This window comes from Musa acuminata, chromosome BXJ1-5 (assembly GCF_036884655.1).
Source record: "Musa acuminata AAA Group cultivar baxijiao chromosome BXJ1-5, Cavendish_Baxijiao_AAA, whole genome shotgun sequence".
NCBI classification, from domain to species: Eukaryota; Viridiplantae; Streptophyta; class Magnoliopsida; order Zingiberales; family Musaceae; genus Musa; species Musa acuminata.
The window spans coordinates 46,056,972-46,074,921 of record NC_088331.1 but is presented as its reverse complement, the minus strand read 5'-3'; the positions used below and the strand labels follow the sequence as shown (position 1 = coordinate 46,074,921).

At 36.4% G+C, this 17,950-nt stretch overlaps 2 protein-coding genes across 4 annotated transcripts; one reads left to right on the top strand and one right to left on the bottom strand.

The window, feature by feature from the left end:
• Positions 1 to 3,763: 3,763 nt before the first annotated feature.
• On the top strand, positions 3,764 to 5,187 carry LOC135675176 (myb-related protein 308-like). Its single transcript, XM_065185450.1, has 3 exons — positions 3,764 to 4,203; positions 4,283 to 4,412; positions 4,503 to 5,187. Exons 1-3 carry the CDS (start codon positions 4,071 to 4,073, stop codon positions 5,020 to 5,022), a joined length of 783 nt encoding a protein of 260 aa, XP_065041522.1. The 5' UTR covers positions 3,764 to 4,070; the 3' UTR covers positions 5,023 to 5,187.
• Positions 5,188 to 10,175: 4,988 nt separating this feature from the next.
• LOC135674618 (uncharacterized) lies at positions 10,176 to 17,694 on the bottom strand. 3 transcript variants are annotated; one of them, XM_065184642.1, is made up of 10 exons: positions 17,545 to 17,694; positions 17,322 to 17,445; positions 16,468 to 16,561; positions 15,583 to 15,726; positions 14,126 to 14,184; positions 13,137 to 13,204; positions 12,999 to 13,050; positions 11,829 to 12,044; positions 11,049 to 11,651; positions 10,176 to 10,621 (listed from the first exon to the last, which is right to left on the bottom strand). In XM_065184642.1, exons 1-10 carry the CDS (start codon positions 17,577 to 17,579, stop codon positions 10,406 to 10,408), a joined length of 1,611 nt encoding a protein of 536 aa, XP_065040714.1. In that variant the 5' UTR covers positions 17,580 to 17,694; the 3' UTR covers positions 10,176 to 10,405. The 3 variants fall into 3 exon arrangements, with proteins under 3 accessions (XP_065040714.1, XP_065040715.1, XP_065040716.1); XM_065184643.1 differs by having other exon boundaries at positions 11,829 to 12,041; XM_065184644.1 differs by lacking the exon at positions 17,545 to 17,694 and having other exon boundaries at positions 16,464 to 16,561.
• Positions 17,695 to 17,950: the final 256 nt, after the last annotated feature.

The following is a 17,950-nucleotide window of genomic DNA, read 5'->3' as shown; positions in this document are numbered from 1 at the left end:
TGATCACCAAAAAGATTATTTGGATCCATTAGCCTGTCATAAACATGTCCATGACACTCTTCATTAAACTAATTATCTCTAGATGCACCAAAAGGATGGAATGAGATCTTTGTCTGTCGGGCCATGAATGTTTCTTTAGGATCATAGCTTGATTTATTTGATCCGGCATTTCCGGTAAGATCCGATCATTTTCTTTGAAGGCAATGGAGATCTTAAAACAAAAGGTTATGTTGGGTGAGGGGCAACAATTACAACACTTTGTTCATGTTAGCTCATGGAATTAGAATTATCATGAGAGGGTGCATTATTCAAGGAAATCATTTCCCTCAAAAATAATGGAAAGAAAGAAGACAATTAAGAAAAATAGACAGATGTTGATACCAAGAAATAAATTATAAAGTTCAGAGACAATTTTGGCACAAAGGAAAATGAATGATGCAATTTAAACTTACAAGGATTCCTGGGCATGAAGAAGAATGATCTCCACACATGTTAGAAAAGACTCCTCACTGGCCTCCCAAGAAGCATGTCTCTAAATAATAAACATGAACCTATCCAAAGATCAGGCAGCCTATCATAACACTGCAGATAGTTAAGTAGATATTGCAATTATTTCAGGAAAGTGTGTGTAGGAAGAAGAAAACACCGGATTTTAATTTGCAAAATTTTAGAAACTAGCAGAGCTGATTTCATAATTAAATGTGTTAGAGCTCATCTGTGACATGTCATTGAAGTCTTTATGCACATTCCAAGCTTCCACTGTCTTTTAGCTCTGAGTAACAAATCAACAATTACTCTTCTTTGCAAAAGTTAAAATAGAGATATGCTCTGAAAAATGATTACTCATTTCAGATTTCCTTCTGAATTATGTTACATGTTTATATGATTTAATTGAACTGAGGATCTTTCAGCTCCAGTAAATGTTTCAATTTCTTAAAAAAATATCTGACAGAGCCACATTGTAGGGAAGATGGTCAATGTTTCTTACTTTTTCTTGTTTGCATTTACACAAAACTCATCCGAGTATTTTGTTAAGATGCGTGTTTTATGTTCTTTTCTGAAATTTCAGACTTACTAAATCGATGCCTCCTGTTCAGCTTTATAAGAATTGTGTCATTCCAAAAACAATGCATCAAACTTAGAAAATTTTACACTTCCCTTTCACTTGATCCCAGATGAGGAAATGCATAAAACTAGTTTTAGGTTGGAATATCTTCAGATTGAGACCTAAATTGTTCTACAAAATAAGCTGAAAACATAATTTGATGAGACACAAACATTGTGACTTGTGATTCGCCAGAAAAAGTATTCATATGGTACGAGGAACATTAGCTGCATTGGGTGAAACTGCTGAATTTGTTATGGTTTAGCTTCAGCATGAGCAATTGATTTAATAGTTTTATAAATGATATCACGAAAACAAACTCCTTTTCTCCTTTTTTGGAATTCCAACTTCATTGGAACTATTGCCTATCAAGCTAAACTGATTAAAAAGAAAAAGGAAGCTACAAAATTTGGAAGTTAGTCTACCATAATATAAATGCAGGCAACATATATAATTAACTATAGCTAATCAGTAATGGTAGGTTTAGGAAGTTATGGATCAAGTAGACTTTTTGCAGTGTATATATAACAGAGAGTCTTCCAGCCTCGATACAAAGAAATAATGATATAAACATCAATCCACCTAAACCTCCTTTCTCCATTTTCCAAATTCCGACTTCATCGGAACTATTGCATGTCAAACCAAACTGATAAATAGAAAAGAAAGCTACAAATTTTGGAAGTTAGTCCACCATAAGCCTATAAATGCAGCCAACAAATATAACTAGCTATAGCTAATCACTAATGGTATAGGTTTAGGAGGTTATGGATCAAGTTTATTACACTATAAAGAAAAACAAAGTTAGGTAGAGAGTCTTCTAGCCTCAATACAAAGAAATAATGATATAAATTACCAACCCAACTAAAACTTTGCTTTGCTCGATGCTGGTAGGCCATCCAACATTAGGTTGTCAACAATAGCACATATAGCAGCATATTCTTTGCTCAAACAAAAGACAACTGGTGTACAGGTTGAGTGATTCCAATATCTAAGTCACAGAAGACAAGTGTTCCTACTTGACCTACAAAGCGACTCATTGAACAACAAAACATGTGACTATATATCTAATTGGAGTCAGATATTTGATGATAAATTTCTTGAGTATATGTTTCAGCAAAGATATAGAATTCATGTATGTACTGAAACTTTTAAGAATATAAGGGTCAATGCCTCATTGGCTCCAATGCATGATTAGATTGCAGACTAAGCTCGGCTAACATTTGCAAAGGAGTAACCAATAGACCTTTCCATAGCAATATAGCAAGAGTTGTTGAATTTTTGTTTCACGGTTATTTCCTATTCCCTAGTTCACAAGGGTCCTTTTGGTGGCATTCTGGTACATCACAATTATGTCAATTTTAGAGTTGAGCTCTCATGTGCATGTCAGTATGATGCATGGAGAACAGAGCTTTATGGTTAATGTGAGTCCATTTAGACCCTTTCTCAGGCCATTAGACCTGATAATAGTAGAGAGAAAAAGCTGTATCAATGCAATACATATGCTTGTTGATTATCTTAGCTTTCCTCTTGATGCTTCAGTAGTTTGGAAAGTTCTGTGAAATTGCTACACTGATCAAAGAAGAACAAGTATTTTGATGAAAAGAGGAACTGTGGCATACTTCAACAAATGTTTAAAAAGCTTGAGAGCTGTATAAAATATCAATGTCAGGTTTCTAGGAACAAAAGATGAAACTTTCAGATTTCTGAAGTCTCAGCTTTTCTTGCATACATTTCTAATATCAGGTTTCTAAGTTCTTTGACATGCACATGGACAAAAAATTTGAATTGTTAGATTAGTTTAACCAGGCTAGTAGTTGACTAACCAGCAGAAACAGAGAGAGATCTAAACCAGCAATGATTAGCTTTGTCCTTCTATATGCTGAACATGAAATATGTAGTTTCTTCTGCACCTTTTTACTTGTGGTTGAAGAAGCAACCATGACCAGTAATAATGGTGCATCTGCTCACCTGCTTTAAGTCAGATGTCAAAGCTAATACATGAAGTCCATAAAGACATGATAAATTTGAGTAGGGGGAAGAAAGGAAGATGGTTGGTTGCTTGTTGACTTTTGCTATGTTTGTTGCCTTAAGTAGGTAAGAACAGATGGAAAAGGCAAAGCACTAGCTATATTGACTGAAACATCAGAAAGTTTTTGCTGCTAATCCTCAATTCAGGGACAATTTGGCACACAAGTTGACCATCATTTATTTGTCTGCTGTTTAAGCCTAGATATACAATTATCATACTCTGGCTACCAATATGAATAGTTTGTTCTTGTTTCCAGTTCAAGCATTTATCACTTGAACCAAAATCAAAATCTTCACCATGAATGATAGATGTGATTTAAGGAGACAGCAAATTCCAAGATCAACTTATTCACTAAGAAATTCAGATCAATTGCAAGGTGATTGATATCTCATTATTCTTATCAGAAATATAGAAAAGGAAAACAAAGGACTGACACTTGTCTTAACAATATTACTGTTCTCTTGCCATGATTCATCATGTTTCAATTCTGAGCTCTGACATAATTGATCATCCATCATAGCTGATGTGACTCTGTACTTGCAGCTCTATCATGTACATCACTGATTAGCTTCATAATCTATGACTTGAAAGTTTGGAGATCACATTGCTTCCTTGTAGGTGAATCATAATAACATCTCTGATGGTTTTTGTGTCTTACAGAACATGAACAAATAAGCAAGAGATCATCACATCTTTACAAGGTGGAAGACAGTGGAACAAGTGGAGGTGGATCTGAGGGTTAAAACACTCATGCAAACATGAAGCTATCAACCTTCCACATTCACCTTTGCAGCCACTACCTACTTGCACCAAGTCCGTCAAATGGCTCCGTTTATACCACTCTCCACTCCCACCTCTTTAAGAGCTAAAGGAGCCTGAGAACAGGGACCAACATCTCTCTCTCTCTCTCTCTCTCTCTCTCTCTGAGAGACCACTATGGGCAGGTCTCCTTGTTGCGAGAAGGCTCACACGAACAGAGGAGCATGGACTAAGGAGGAAGATGAACGCCTCATCGCCTACATCAAAGTTTATGGCGAGGGCTGCTGGAGATCTCTCCCAAAAGCGGCAGGTCGGTCGACTTCTCACTTTGCAGGTCTCCCTTAGCACTGTCGTATGCTTCTGTCTTCATGAATGGATCTTTCTTTTAGGCCTTCTTCGATGCGGCAAGAGCTGCCGACTTCGGTGGATAAACTACCTGCGGCCGGGCCTCAAGCGCGGCAACTTCACGGAGGACGAAGACGAGCTCATCATCAAGCTTCATGGGTTGCTTGGAAACAAGTATGGCAACACCACCCACCACTCTTCTTTTGCTGTGTTCATTAGAGCTTCATGATGATTGACGACGACATTGATCGTTCCTGGTCTCAGGTGGTCTCTGATCGCCAGCCGGCTACCGGGGAGAACGGACAACGAGATCAAGAACTACTGGAACACGCAGATCAAGCGCAAGCTCATTGGCCGCGGCGTCGATCCTCAGGCTCACGGCCCGGCCAACGGCTGCGCTGGCCTCGCCATTAATCCTTCTCGCCCACGAGGCGTCCCCGTGGCAGTCGACGAAGCCACTGTGAACCCACCGTCGACCGGGTTGGCCGAGGACGGGCACAGCAGCGTCACAAGCATGGACGACGAGCGCTGCCCCGATCTCAACCTCGACCTCTCCATAAGCCCTCCTTGCTCGGAGGCCACGGAGGCGACGCCGATGTCAGGTCCACCATGCGCTCCGGTCATCTGTCTGTGCTGCCATCTGGGTCTGCAAGCCAGTGAAGCATGCAGCTGCCAAGCGACTCCAATCCGCCATGTTCTCAGATACCATAGATCCTTGGAAGAAGAAGAAGAAGAAGAAGAAGAAGAAGAGCAACACATTGATTGGTTTGTCCATGGCTACTGATGGAGTTTGACCACTGCAGCAGAGTGATTAACCATGTTGCAGGGTGATGATTCTTTGTTTCACGATGTGGAGAATTTGGCAACGTTTTGGTTGCATTTGTTGTTGATGCAATGATGCAAACAAAGATTGGTATGACAGAGTCTTGTCATTCCATGTTGGAGAGCATGTGATGTGTCTACGCTACGTTGCTCAATCCCACACGCATTTCCTGTTATCTTTCAATTAACACTGTCATCCTTCCTAAGCTTGGAAATAATAATATATTTGTCCCTTTAAATTTAACTAAAAACTCATAATATTATTATAATCATAATAAGTTTTTAAAAGTGTATTGATGCATGCAAATAATACTTAGAAATTAAGTAGTGTTTTTTTTCCCTTGTAGGGAGAAAATAAAGCAGTGTTGCAAAACATATTCTCTCTTGCACTGTTACTGTTTTTGCTTAATGTTTTTCTCACTATAAAAATGTTTTTTTTGTTTTTTTGATAATATATAAAAATAGGATCCTAATATTAAATTATTTGAAATTGAGTACATGTAATTTTTTTTTTATCTATAAAAAGATATATATACTTAATTAAATTAAAAGAATACAAACTTTAAGTTTCTCCTCCAACTTGTGATTACAGTCCAATCTCTCTGTTGTTCCTCCTTTCCCTGCTACCTCCACACCAATCATTGGTGGGATGGGGTCCATGATGGGATCCTCACCACCTACTTGAGCACATCTTGTTTGCATTTGATGCATTTGGAAAGGAAAAGGTGGTAGTTGGAGGTTGGTAGGTAGCCATCCAATATCATATCACACAACAGCTACCCATTGCCTGTTATCTGTTTCTCATGTTCTGAAATCAGATTCAGAGGATTCATTTGAGTCAGCATGAAATATGGAAGATGAGGTGTTTGTGTGTCTTTTTGAAGCTTCTTTTGTGAGGACATTAAATCACTTTTCAGATAACCTCCTTTCTCTCTTATGAATGGAAAAAGGGGCATATTAAAACTCAGATTCAAAGAAGCAGAAAATGTAAAAGAAGAGGTGTTTGTGTGGATATTGAAGCACTTTTCAGATAATCTCCTTTTCCTCTTATAAACTATGTGAAAAACTAAATGAAAAGTCATATTAAACATCCAATTCAGATAAGTCATTTTAAGTTAGCATAAAATGTGGAAGATGAGGTGTTTGTATGTCTTTTTGAAACTTCTTTTTCAGCTAGTCTTCTTTACTACAAAACTTTATGAAAATTAGATGGAAAGATGATATTAAACATCAGATTCAGACATGTTATTGAAGTCAACATAACATGTGAAAGATGAGGTGTTTGTGTGTCATTTTGGAACCTCTCTTGTATGGATGTTAAAGCACTTTTAGCATGGTCTGCTTTCCATTGAAGTCATCACAAGATGTGGAAGATGAGGTGTTTGTGTGTCCTTTTTGGAACTTCCTTTGTGTGGACATTAAAGCACTTTTAAGATGATCTCCTTTTCCTCTTATAAATAATATGAAAACTCAATGGAAAAACCATATTGAACATCAAATTCTGATAGGACATTCAAGTCAGCATAAAATATGGAAGATTAGGTGTTTGTGTGTCATTTTTAGAAATCCTTTTGTGTGGAAACCAAAGCACTTTTCAGATGATCTCCTTTCCCTTCTATAAACTCTATGAGAACTAAATGGAAAAACCATTTTAAACATCAGATTCAGAGAAGTTACTGAGGTCAGCATACAATTTGGAAGATGAGATGTTTGTGTGTCTTTCTGGAACTTCTTTTGTGTGGATACTAAAGCACTCTTCATATTATCTCCTTTCCCCTAATACACCATGAAAACTCAATGCAAAAACCATATTAAACTTCAGTTTCAGACAAACTCTTTGAGTGAGCATAAATTGTGGAAGACAAGGTGTTTGTGCCACTTTTTGGAAACTTCTTTTATGTGGAAATTAGAGCACTTTTCAAATAATCTCCTCTCGCTCTTACAAACTCCATGGAAACTAAATGAGAAAATCCATATAAAGCATCAGATTCAGATAAGCAATTTGAGTCAACATAAATTGTTAAAAGGTGAGCTCTCTGTCTCCCTCTTTAGGACTTCCTTTATGTGGATACTAAAGCACTTTTCAGCAACTCCTTTCCCTCTTATGAACAACTCTATGAAAACTGAAATAGGAATACCACACAAACATCAGATTCAGAGAAGTCCCTTGAATCAAGCTTTTGGATCTCATAATCTCCTTTTCCTCTCATAAACTTTATCCACAATAAAAAAACATTGAGAAGTATTCAAAGCTATTGTAGAAAAACCATTTTTAAACACTAGCAATCCATTGCACAATATAGAGGGAATGGTTGGGCCTAGTAATTGATAAATGGATGTTAGTGAGACAAGATCCTTGGTTGCTGAGCTATTTTCTGATAACTTCCTGCTTGTTCCACACCTGCACTATGTAGTACATAATATGTCAGTCATCTAAGAACAGAAAAGAAGATTAAAGTTGGGTCATGTACATTCAATCATGTGAACCCTTTTCAAGGGTCATCATTGGTTGCTTTTATTTCCAAGTGGAAAAAAATATTAGGTGGCACAAATGAAGGCAAGTGGAAAATTAGGTTGATTGCTATGGCTCTTAATCTGCATGATGCAGGCATTACTAGCCAAGATGGTAAATGATGATAGTCTAATCTACAGAATTATTCTTTTCCAAAGACCTGGAAACAACATGTGGAGGAGTTTAATATAACATAGTGATTTCATACACCAACCTAAAATCAGATGAACTCTTTGACTAGGAGTCTCTTTAAAGTTAGAATATTTTCTACTAATCAACTTCTAATTGTTTTCAGTACATTAACACAGCATTTAAACAAAATCCACTTGGCAATATTTCATCATTTTATTGCCATTACAATCTTTATTTGATTTATACTGTCAGACCAAACTCTTACTGCTTGTGAGTTAAGTTGGCAATCAACATAAACCACATGAGATTACTCTATTGGCTCCATGCTAATTGACATGACATGCCAGCTGCCTGTTTCTTTGTCATGAATGCATCTAAAGGGCACTACTTTTTGGTTCACAGAAGTTGGATGTCCTGTTCAGAGGAGACAGTTGGAACCCACAGTTCTCACACAAGTTTGAAACTACATATGGTGGTGTGTATCTCATGGAAACTGGAACTCACTGTGGAGGGTGAGTGCATGAGTTGGGAAACTTGCAGATGGTCAATGTAATCCATGCAGGTGTTTCTCACTGTGATTGCCAACTTTATGAATCCACCACAGTGGTCCTATTAAGGAGACACAACTAACAGAGATCTTTCATGAGAGCAGGGAGAGTGAGGTGGTCCATTAGTTTGGCTAGACTTGGCTTCTTGATGACAATCTCTTTCCCTTTGAAGATTTGGTCCCTGTTCTACACAATGGAATCATAGTTTATGAGGAATGTGAACTTAAAATAGATTTAATGAGCCTTGTACTCATGATGTAGGATGATTTTTATGCTCCTCATAATATGTAGTAGGTGCCTATTGAGATGTCAAATATGAAAAGTCTAGGATTAATTTCCTATAGAATGATTAGATTCTTTTATATCTTAGAAGACCAAAACTTAAGGTAATTGGGGTTTTCAGATTATCTATATTAGCCATCACTAGATCTTGTATTATGATGGTTCTGTGAACAACAAATGCAAAGAATTGCTATTGATATGATCAAATCTGATCATTAATTCTACTTGACAAAATTGGCTCAACTTGTTTTTTTTTTTTTGAAGTAATATTCACTTTTAGAAGAGAAAAGATCACTAAATATTAGAAAATAAAAATAATAATAAATTTACATGTCTTATCTTATCTTAATTCGAGGGTATAAAGTATTTCATATTCTACTTCTTGCAAAAGAGATTCATATGATTAAACCATCCAACAATCACAAGAATCCATAAGTATTCATTGAGTAAATTTCTAATAAATTCAAACATTAAAAAATCACTTTATATGGCATCATTTTTTCTAACCATTCAGTTTAGTGAAAAAAATACATACTTTAAATATCTTATTAATGTGGTATATTTAGTCCGACTCTCTATGATACCACGATACGTACCCAACAAGCATTAATTTTGGATTCCATATATGAGTCTTAATTGATAACATTTTTTTTGCACATAAGATTTTTCTTCGTTGTCATAAAGCTTGATTTATGATAAATAAAATATTTATTTATTTATTGGGAAAAAAAAAACGTGGTATGCATTTGGTTGTCCTTTTCATTTTCTCTTTATTTGAAGGACCAAAGCCTAGAAAATATCTAAAATCGCCAACCATGGCCACCAGATGTTCGACATAATGCTCGACACAATTTCATATGCCAAATACCTGTCGTCTTGGACCAGCAAAAGACTATGATACTTTCTCTTGAAGTTCCACATCAAAGACAGGCCTCGTGAGAGTGGCCGGCCACCGCATCTCTTTCTCTTCTCTCATGAGCAGCAAACTGCATGCTGTGCGTGAACCAGTGAGTACGACTGCTGTGGGAGGAAGGTCAAGAGCGGTTGCCAGTGAAAGAAACAGTACAACTGCATGTGTCTGTGGTCCTCCTTTTAGGGTTCCTCTCACCATGCCATGCCATGCCCTGGAGAGCTTCTTGATCAAAGTCTACAGGCGATTTAGTGGAGACAACATTAGACAATGTGATGCACGAAAAATAAAGAAAAGAATTAATTGAAAATTTCCTCAATATATGTATGGTCAAGAAGAACTACACTATAAAAAAACCCAATAAAGAGTGTAATATTTTCCTTTTTCTCAATCATGATCACCTGTGCCTATCTCGAGCATTCCTATTCTCAATCAAAGTGGATATCTCAAGCAGTATCAAAAATCCAGCAAGGAACAATTACTCTCGGTTTGTACATCTATTCCAAACCTCATGTTGGCCCTCAACCACAACAAAGTTGCCAAAGGTCAAACTTACTCTGGTAGCACATCAGCACACATTCACATCATTATCTTGGAGATAATCACAATTAGCAGCATAGTGCAAAACAGAAGTGATTTTGAGATCAAAATTGATCATGCATCCTAATCACATTAAGTTTTATCGGCAAAGATAACAAGATGAAAAGAGGACTGACAAGAGTCTTCTGATGTTGTGAGTCGAAGCTAGAAGCCAATGCTTCACTTTTTTAGAACTTTGCAAAAGCTTCAGGTTAGAATTGATCAATATCACCCATCAATGCCACTACTAACAGCACCGTGATAAAGGGAACAAAGATATGACTGACGAGAAAATACCTTCATCAACTAAATTATGACAAAATGTCTATGCCAGTGGCGCAACATTAAACTAAAATCAGCATCCGCTGCTTTCTTCTTTTCCTCATGAAAAGAGAGGCCATTTTTTATCGCCCATAGCATACGAAATTATAGTCTTCTTGAGTGGTGCTATATATTGAGCTCCATGGAATGCAGCAGCTCTTACAAGATTGATCGGCCCAAAATCAACAGAGTAAGCCTTCTGAAAACCATCAAGTATTGCCATCATGGTGATGTTTGCCGCCTTCCGTTCCTTCTCATACTTTTTCAGCAAGGCAAGCTGCACAGAAAGACAGATGTTAAACAAACTACTACCAGCTGGCCAACCTCCAACAAGTGGTTTTCTTTAGTTCATAAATACATTAGTCCACAATCAGGCAAAAGAAAAAAAGATTAATAAACTTTTATTTCAACTAGAAATAAAATTCTGAGAGGAAATGCACTAAGAGCATTACAGATACAAAAAAAAGAAGACAACAAAGGAAGAAACTATTATCTACAAAGGAGCCCATGTAAAATGTGAAATTATAAGTGGATGGATGCATCACACAGATCACATTTTTTAATGTTTAACTTTGTCTTCAAGATCTTTAAACCAACCATGCTACTAGCCATTAATGTATAGCAAATACTTTGATAAAGATGCATCCAATTGTTTTGATAATATTCACTATATAATTGCAATAATTAGAAAGTTTAGGGATTACATCTGCAATGTCAGCACCCAGTGAAAGGCCTTCAGCAATAACCTTAGCCAAAGCTGATGCATCTCCAAATCCTAAATTTACACCTTGACCTGCTAAAGGATGTACTGCATGTGCTGCATCACCTATAAGCACAACTTGGCTTGATGCGTAGTTATGAGCATGCATTAATGATAAAGGAAAAGCCATTCTTTCTGAGACCACATTAATTACTTTTGGTGGTACTTCAAAGCGTTCTCTAGTGGATAGTGTTCCAGGTCCAGTGATCCATGGTAAACTCTCAATGTAATGATCCAGAGAGCTCGACTGTGGATGTGGACCATAACCATGATCTAGTGCATAGTTCACAGCTTCTACAAAATCATCAACACTCATCAACTTGTGCCTGGTAGAGTCATCAGAGCCCATTGTCCATACAATATTGCTAAATTTGTCTCCAATAGGTAAAAGTGCAATTGGACCAGATGGTAGAAATCTCTGCCAAGCACAATGATTTTCCATGGTGTGTTCAACTGTACATATAACTCCACTTTGTGAATAATTCCACCCACTTGTCTTGATTCCTGCCATCTCCCTAACATGTGATTTAGCACCATCAGCTCCAACCTGCATTGGACATGCCATATATGCTTAGTGTGATTTCGTCATGCACTATGTTGAAAGCCATACTAGACATCAAAATATGAACCTCGAAATTTGGGTTGAAGTATGTGCAAGATAATGTACCGAGACAACAGCAGAAAATATGTGCAGGTAATTATGGTATCAGGCATTGACAATTACCACCAACTTTGAATAGATGTGCTGTCCATCACTCAGTTCCAGTTTGGCTAATCGTCTAAGTTGTATCTGCTCAAAAGTTTCATCAGACTTGGCCATTCCAGACAACTTATCCATAGTAGTATGGCCTGTGGATGATCCAGAAGATGGGCTTTTTGGTGGTAAAGTCATTGAGGTTAGTTTTGCAGGGATGATTGTCTTTCTAGAATCTGCATCCTGCTAAAGAACCTCGTACAGGGAAAGTCAGTAAACTAAGAACACAGTTTTGCAAATAGAATAAAAAAGAACAAGTTAGAGATGAAAAAAATAAACAGTTAACAGGCTAATAAAAGTAGCAGGCTTCATAGGAAAGCAGTATCAAATTATATCATGCAACAACTGAAAACAGAGAAACAAGATGGAGATGGGGGGATACATTATGAGAAAGAGAGGATAGAAGGCAGGTTATACACAACTAGATACTATTAAAATTCTTGAAATAAACACAACTTCTGTATATCTTTTGGAACAATCATCTACCGAGGTTTGAGAAACCACTTTATCAAGCATGAAAGTATTATATTTTCCTATGCTCACATGTCAGTATATTAATCTTCGAATCTTTTCTGATGCATCAAATCTGTGACAAACTTCTTATCAAAGAAGGTAATATTCATCAATATTGAACGATATAGACTGAATAGAATTAAAAGGAAACCTCAAAAAGAAGGGGGGAAAAGCAATGGCCTTATAGGGGTTACCACGATCTCTGAAGTTGGGTAAGCAAATTTGTGAAGGCAGACTTTAGGGTAGATTAAAGTGCAAATACTGGTGGGCTAGAGATGTTGGAGGAGTTTCATGAGATTCTTATGCTACTGAAGTGTATATTGTCTACAGCATGCATCTAGTTCTAGGGTGATAAGTATGAAGAAAGAAACTCCAATTTACTGAACTTGCAAATATAGCAGGTCTTTTACCCAAAGGAGTTGAGCATATTCTGCAGATAGCTCTCCATTTCAAGGTTTCATACAATTTACCTACATACTTTGCTCACTAAATTAATATATTAAATTCTGTAGCCAAGAAAATCTATGCAAAAGAGAAATAGATTATACATACAATTTACTGTTCCAGCAAATGAACAAAAGAAAAAGGCAAAGATTTGGCCGAAACAGAACTATATAAGGTACTTACCTGTAAGGATAATAAAAGTGAATTGCAAAGAACCTTATTCTCCACCACACATCTAGATTAAATGCCAGAAATAGCATTATCAGAGGATAACTACAGCAAAAAATTCTTAAAATTTAAATGATGATAATGCATCCATACCCAAGATATTCTTTTCCCACATCTCTAGCATTGTATCTCGTATAACCCAAACCAGTGTAGTCCCATACCTACAAGGAATGTAGCAAGTCTAGATGCTTTCTTCATTAAAAATTTGCATATTTTGCCTGACCTTTACATTTCCTACTATGAGAAAATTATTATCCATTTCTAAAAAGACCTAATGGCAATGAAATGATAATAAAGTGAATATGCAAGAAGTCAAATTCAAGCGGAAGAAATGGAACTGAATATGATTTTCTTTTTATACCATGGCATCACCTTTACCTTTCTAGACTCCCACCAACCGGTTCAGACTGTTCGAAGAAGAAAACACAAAAAAGTGAAATGCTAAGAAGAAAAGATGCAGCAGAAGAAGATCCTAATAATAAGCTGGAACAGAAGGTTCAGAGATAATTAAGTCCTTAAATGCTACAGTTACATCAGATAATAAGGACATCAATGTTAATGAAGACAAAGTTTTCATACAACAAAAGGAAGCAGCTCAAGACTAGGCAAAAACAAGTTGAGTGTACAGTATGTTGACCTTTACAAATCATGTTGTTATCATATATTTATGAACACTATAAATGAAATTGCTCTAATTGTCAATGTTGATAATATTGATTGGGAGATTAAAAATGGGTTAGTAAACCTACGCAAGAACAAACAGCAGACCTACCATTATAAACTTTGTTTGGTGCTATTTTGTAAACTCATTGGAGCAAGAAAAGTATTTCAAGACTATTTTATATCTTCAATGATACATGTTCATGAAGGCTGTGTTGTGAAAAGGGGATCATTTTTTTGGTAAGTACAATGAACATTCCTAAATATGTCATGATGTTACATTCCAATATATCCAATGCATACACAACTTGTAATGGCGTCTGACAACATCATGATATAGTCTAAGTCCATTCAAACATAACTTATAAGAAAGTTTTCAAACAGAACTGCTCAAGTTGACAAAGAAAAGTTACACATATTACCTGCATCTGATCAAAAAATGCATGTCTTTGCTGCTGAACATGCTCCCAAGCACCAACATCTGCAGTATTGGATTTAAAAAAAAATCCAGTTAAAAACTACATTCATCATTCAAAGCAGTTGTCTACAAAAAGAAAAGACTCATAGAACTGAGTCCTAGTTACAATTATGCAGATAATAGATCCTCTGATCAATCCACTAAAATGGAAAACATAGCACAAAAGAGTTCAAAATTTCAAATTGTGTAATATTTAACTTGATAATCAACAGAAATAAAGTTTTGCATTCATGAAGGTTAAGTGCTAACCACTGAAAAAAAGATGTAAACATAATGTTTTTTAGTATATCAGCATAAGATTTAACAGAAAAGCCACAAAAAATAAGATAAAAATCTCAAAATATAAATTAGAATCTCATCATTAAGCTCATTTATATCAAACTCTTAAACATCATAATTCATTCAAGCAAGAAAAATATTTGGAAGAAAATTTTCAACAAGGATAACAATAAAAACAATCTGCTTTAAATTCCATCAAGGTTTATTTCAACTGACAATAAAGCGGTCTATAGAACCATCTAATGCAATTATAAAACTCATTAGACAGGCACCATTATCAGCAGACAATTAATTATGCTGAGAATTTAGAATAAATCCATGGAGATATTTCTATATAAGAAAATTACTCAAATTAATCCTTAAAGTTGTAGAGTCCAAGTCCTATTATGACTGAGTCCTCAATGTTGTCAAGACTCCAAGAAGTAAACCCCAGACCCTCTACCCTATACTGCATACCACCATGCCAAACTCTATGGTTCCAACCAACTTCATCTTCTGGTAGTGCCATTACAAAGCACTGTTTACCTTATGCTTTACTACTTACTAGGACATGTATCATAGACTTTCCGTTTTCTACCCCTTCAACAAATTCCATTCCCAAAGATATCATTCAAGAGACTTAAAGCCCATGGAACATGTAAAATAGTACAGACCATCTTATCAAGACACATGACAATCTTAAAAAAACATGTTCTAGGCTAGATTAAGAAGAAAATTAGTCGCCTCTCTAGCAGAATGTTGGCATCACGAGAGGAAGCTTAGTTTACAGTGCTAACGATCATGAAGGAAAAGATATAAAGAAATCAAAGTGAGCCAATCAACTTTGCACAACAACAAGAAGTTACCATACAAAATATTTTGGGTTCGCTACAGATTTTTTCCCATTGTTGAGCATTAAAAGGAACTAAATGCAACAAAAAAGGATAAAACATAAAGTTAAGAACATGGTATTATCATGATGCAGTTACATACAAGAAAATCGAACTGAGGAACTTTTACAAACTTTCTTAGCAAGAGGTAGTCTAATACTGATATTTTATTGACTAGAAGATGCACAAAACTAACATATCCAACACAACTAGAAACAATAGAGACAAGATTGAATAGGAACAAATTCATTACCTTTGAACAACGAAATAGTTGCAGGAGTAATTGTGCTGACCCTTGAGTCAGGCATCTCACTCTTGTCATAATAGTTTCTCAGAGACAGTGCAGGATTTGGATCAACAATGGCAACTTTTAAATGCTTTGTTAAAGGCATACTTGCTGCAAAAGGACACGATTAGATCATAACAAAAGAGTAACTGTGTGACTATTAAACTCTTAAAAACATTGGGAATAAGGAATCTAACATAGATACATCTAGCCTTCATCTCCTTAGTATTTGAAATGGACCAGTGAATTAGGAGAGGACATAAGGCAATCCTATGTGAATTTATAATACCATGTTATCATAAAAGTTTGTATATCAAAGGCATGATATTACTCAAAATGAGGGTTCCAATGCCTAGAAACATATACAAGGAAAATAATGAGACAATCTTTGTACACCAAACCCTCAATCAGGAAAATTGAGTGGCCAAATTGTCACAGGTCAAAAGGATGAGCAGGCCAACTTAATAGTCCAATTAGGTTAGAAATAACAAATTTGCAACACTCATATTTTCACAAAATGCAACATATAAAAATTATTTAAGCAATGATTTAAAGACTGGTCTAATATTGATTTCAGTAACCTATCCGACCAGAAATGATACCTGTATACCGAAAGGTATAGCAATTTGTAATGCTAGATTTCACTGAATGAAATAATTAAAAAAACTCAAAATTAATATACTATGTTAGTATCAAGCTAACGTTTTGACGCTGATACTTGGTTGGACTAGCAAATACCGGTGGCTATGTGCTGGCCCTATCGGTGTTCAAATCCTCATTCAATGTGATAAATTGATGGAAACAAATTAAACAGTTGATTTTGAAAATCTACATGACAATAGTAATACCTACACAATGCACTTGCAAGAGCCAGTCCAACCATGCCACCACCAATGATAGCCACATCATATTGCTTAGTTGTCACACCATCCCTCTCTTCATGGCCCTGGACAATCACACCATAATTTGCTATTTCATTTTCCAAAAGAAAAATCCAAATAATACAAGCATTTAAAGATTAGGTATGAAGCTTGGGATGCCAATAATACACAACACTGGACTGACAGATCAAATGTTCACATAAAAGTAAATGACATGGAATGGGTAAGTAATTTTTCCTTTATATTCACCTTGAGTGCTAGAATTTGCAGTTACAATGATGAAAAATGATTACCAAGTATGGCTAACCTACTCATTAAGAAATAAGTTGTTTTAGTATTATAGTGACAAAAAAGATGAAACTGTCATTTTAACTTTCCTAATCACAATAAGATGGTCAAGAAAAACAATACATATAAAACATACATTCATCTTGTCAATTGCCAAAAGATGACATGCACAAAAGAACAGGGTATCTATGAGACGTACACACAGAATACATCTCAATTATCGCAAAAGTGACCAAGTCTTTTGGAGTTATTTATAAATAGGATACCGTCAATGTTTATCAGACACATCTAAGAAGCTTCTAACAAGTACGGTATGAGTACAACAAACTTTTAAAAATATGAGTTCTCAGATAATTTACTTTCTTCATGCACTTCAACTTTAGCTAAAATCATATCAGAAAGGATGCAAATAGAACTGCATCACCACAAACATCACTCGGACACATATTTTGGACAAAAGCTTTAAGAAACATTCATAGAGAAATATATCAAAAGCGAAACGTTACATATCCGAAAGGTAAAGTAGAGGCCTATTACCGCATCTCTTTCCACGGCATGGCTAGAATTAGCACCTCCTCCTCCACCTCCAGCAGACACATCACTGCACAAACACCTTGTGGGCAAAAAAATGACGCCGCGCAACACATTCCTCCCCACGGCCCTGCCGGGTGTAAGACCAGAAAGCCGTGATCAGCTATAGAAAATGAGACCTCGACCGAGAGCTAAAGAACCAACTGGATGTGATCCAAGCAATTATAACCTTCTCATGAGGAAGGTGGACAGAGAGGCCCGCATCTGCGTTACAAATCGAACAATTATGTCAGTACTTCCTCCGATCTCGCCGCGAACAAGAACAAGAACCGAGAGAAGGAACACGAAAGAAAGGGAAGGGTTGAAGAAGCGACGAGGGATTTCGAGGGGAAGAAGGATACCTATTATTGCGGGTCGGGTTCGGGTAAGGGGCAGACGGGCAGATCGCGACATATTAGCGGGTTAGATTTGATAAACCAATATATCGACGAATCTGAAATAAGGTATCGGATTGCGGATCGGGTTTCGGATCCTCAAGCCCATTTGAGGTGCAGTGATCGATTGTGGATTGCGGGTTGCGGATCAGTTTCGACCGATACCAAGTTAGATTGGCTCCGTTCCGCCCATTGTTTGAT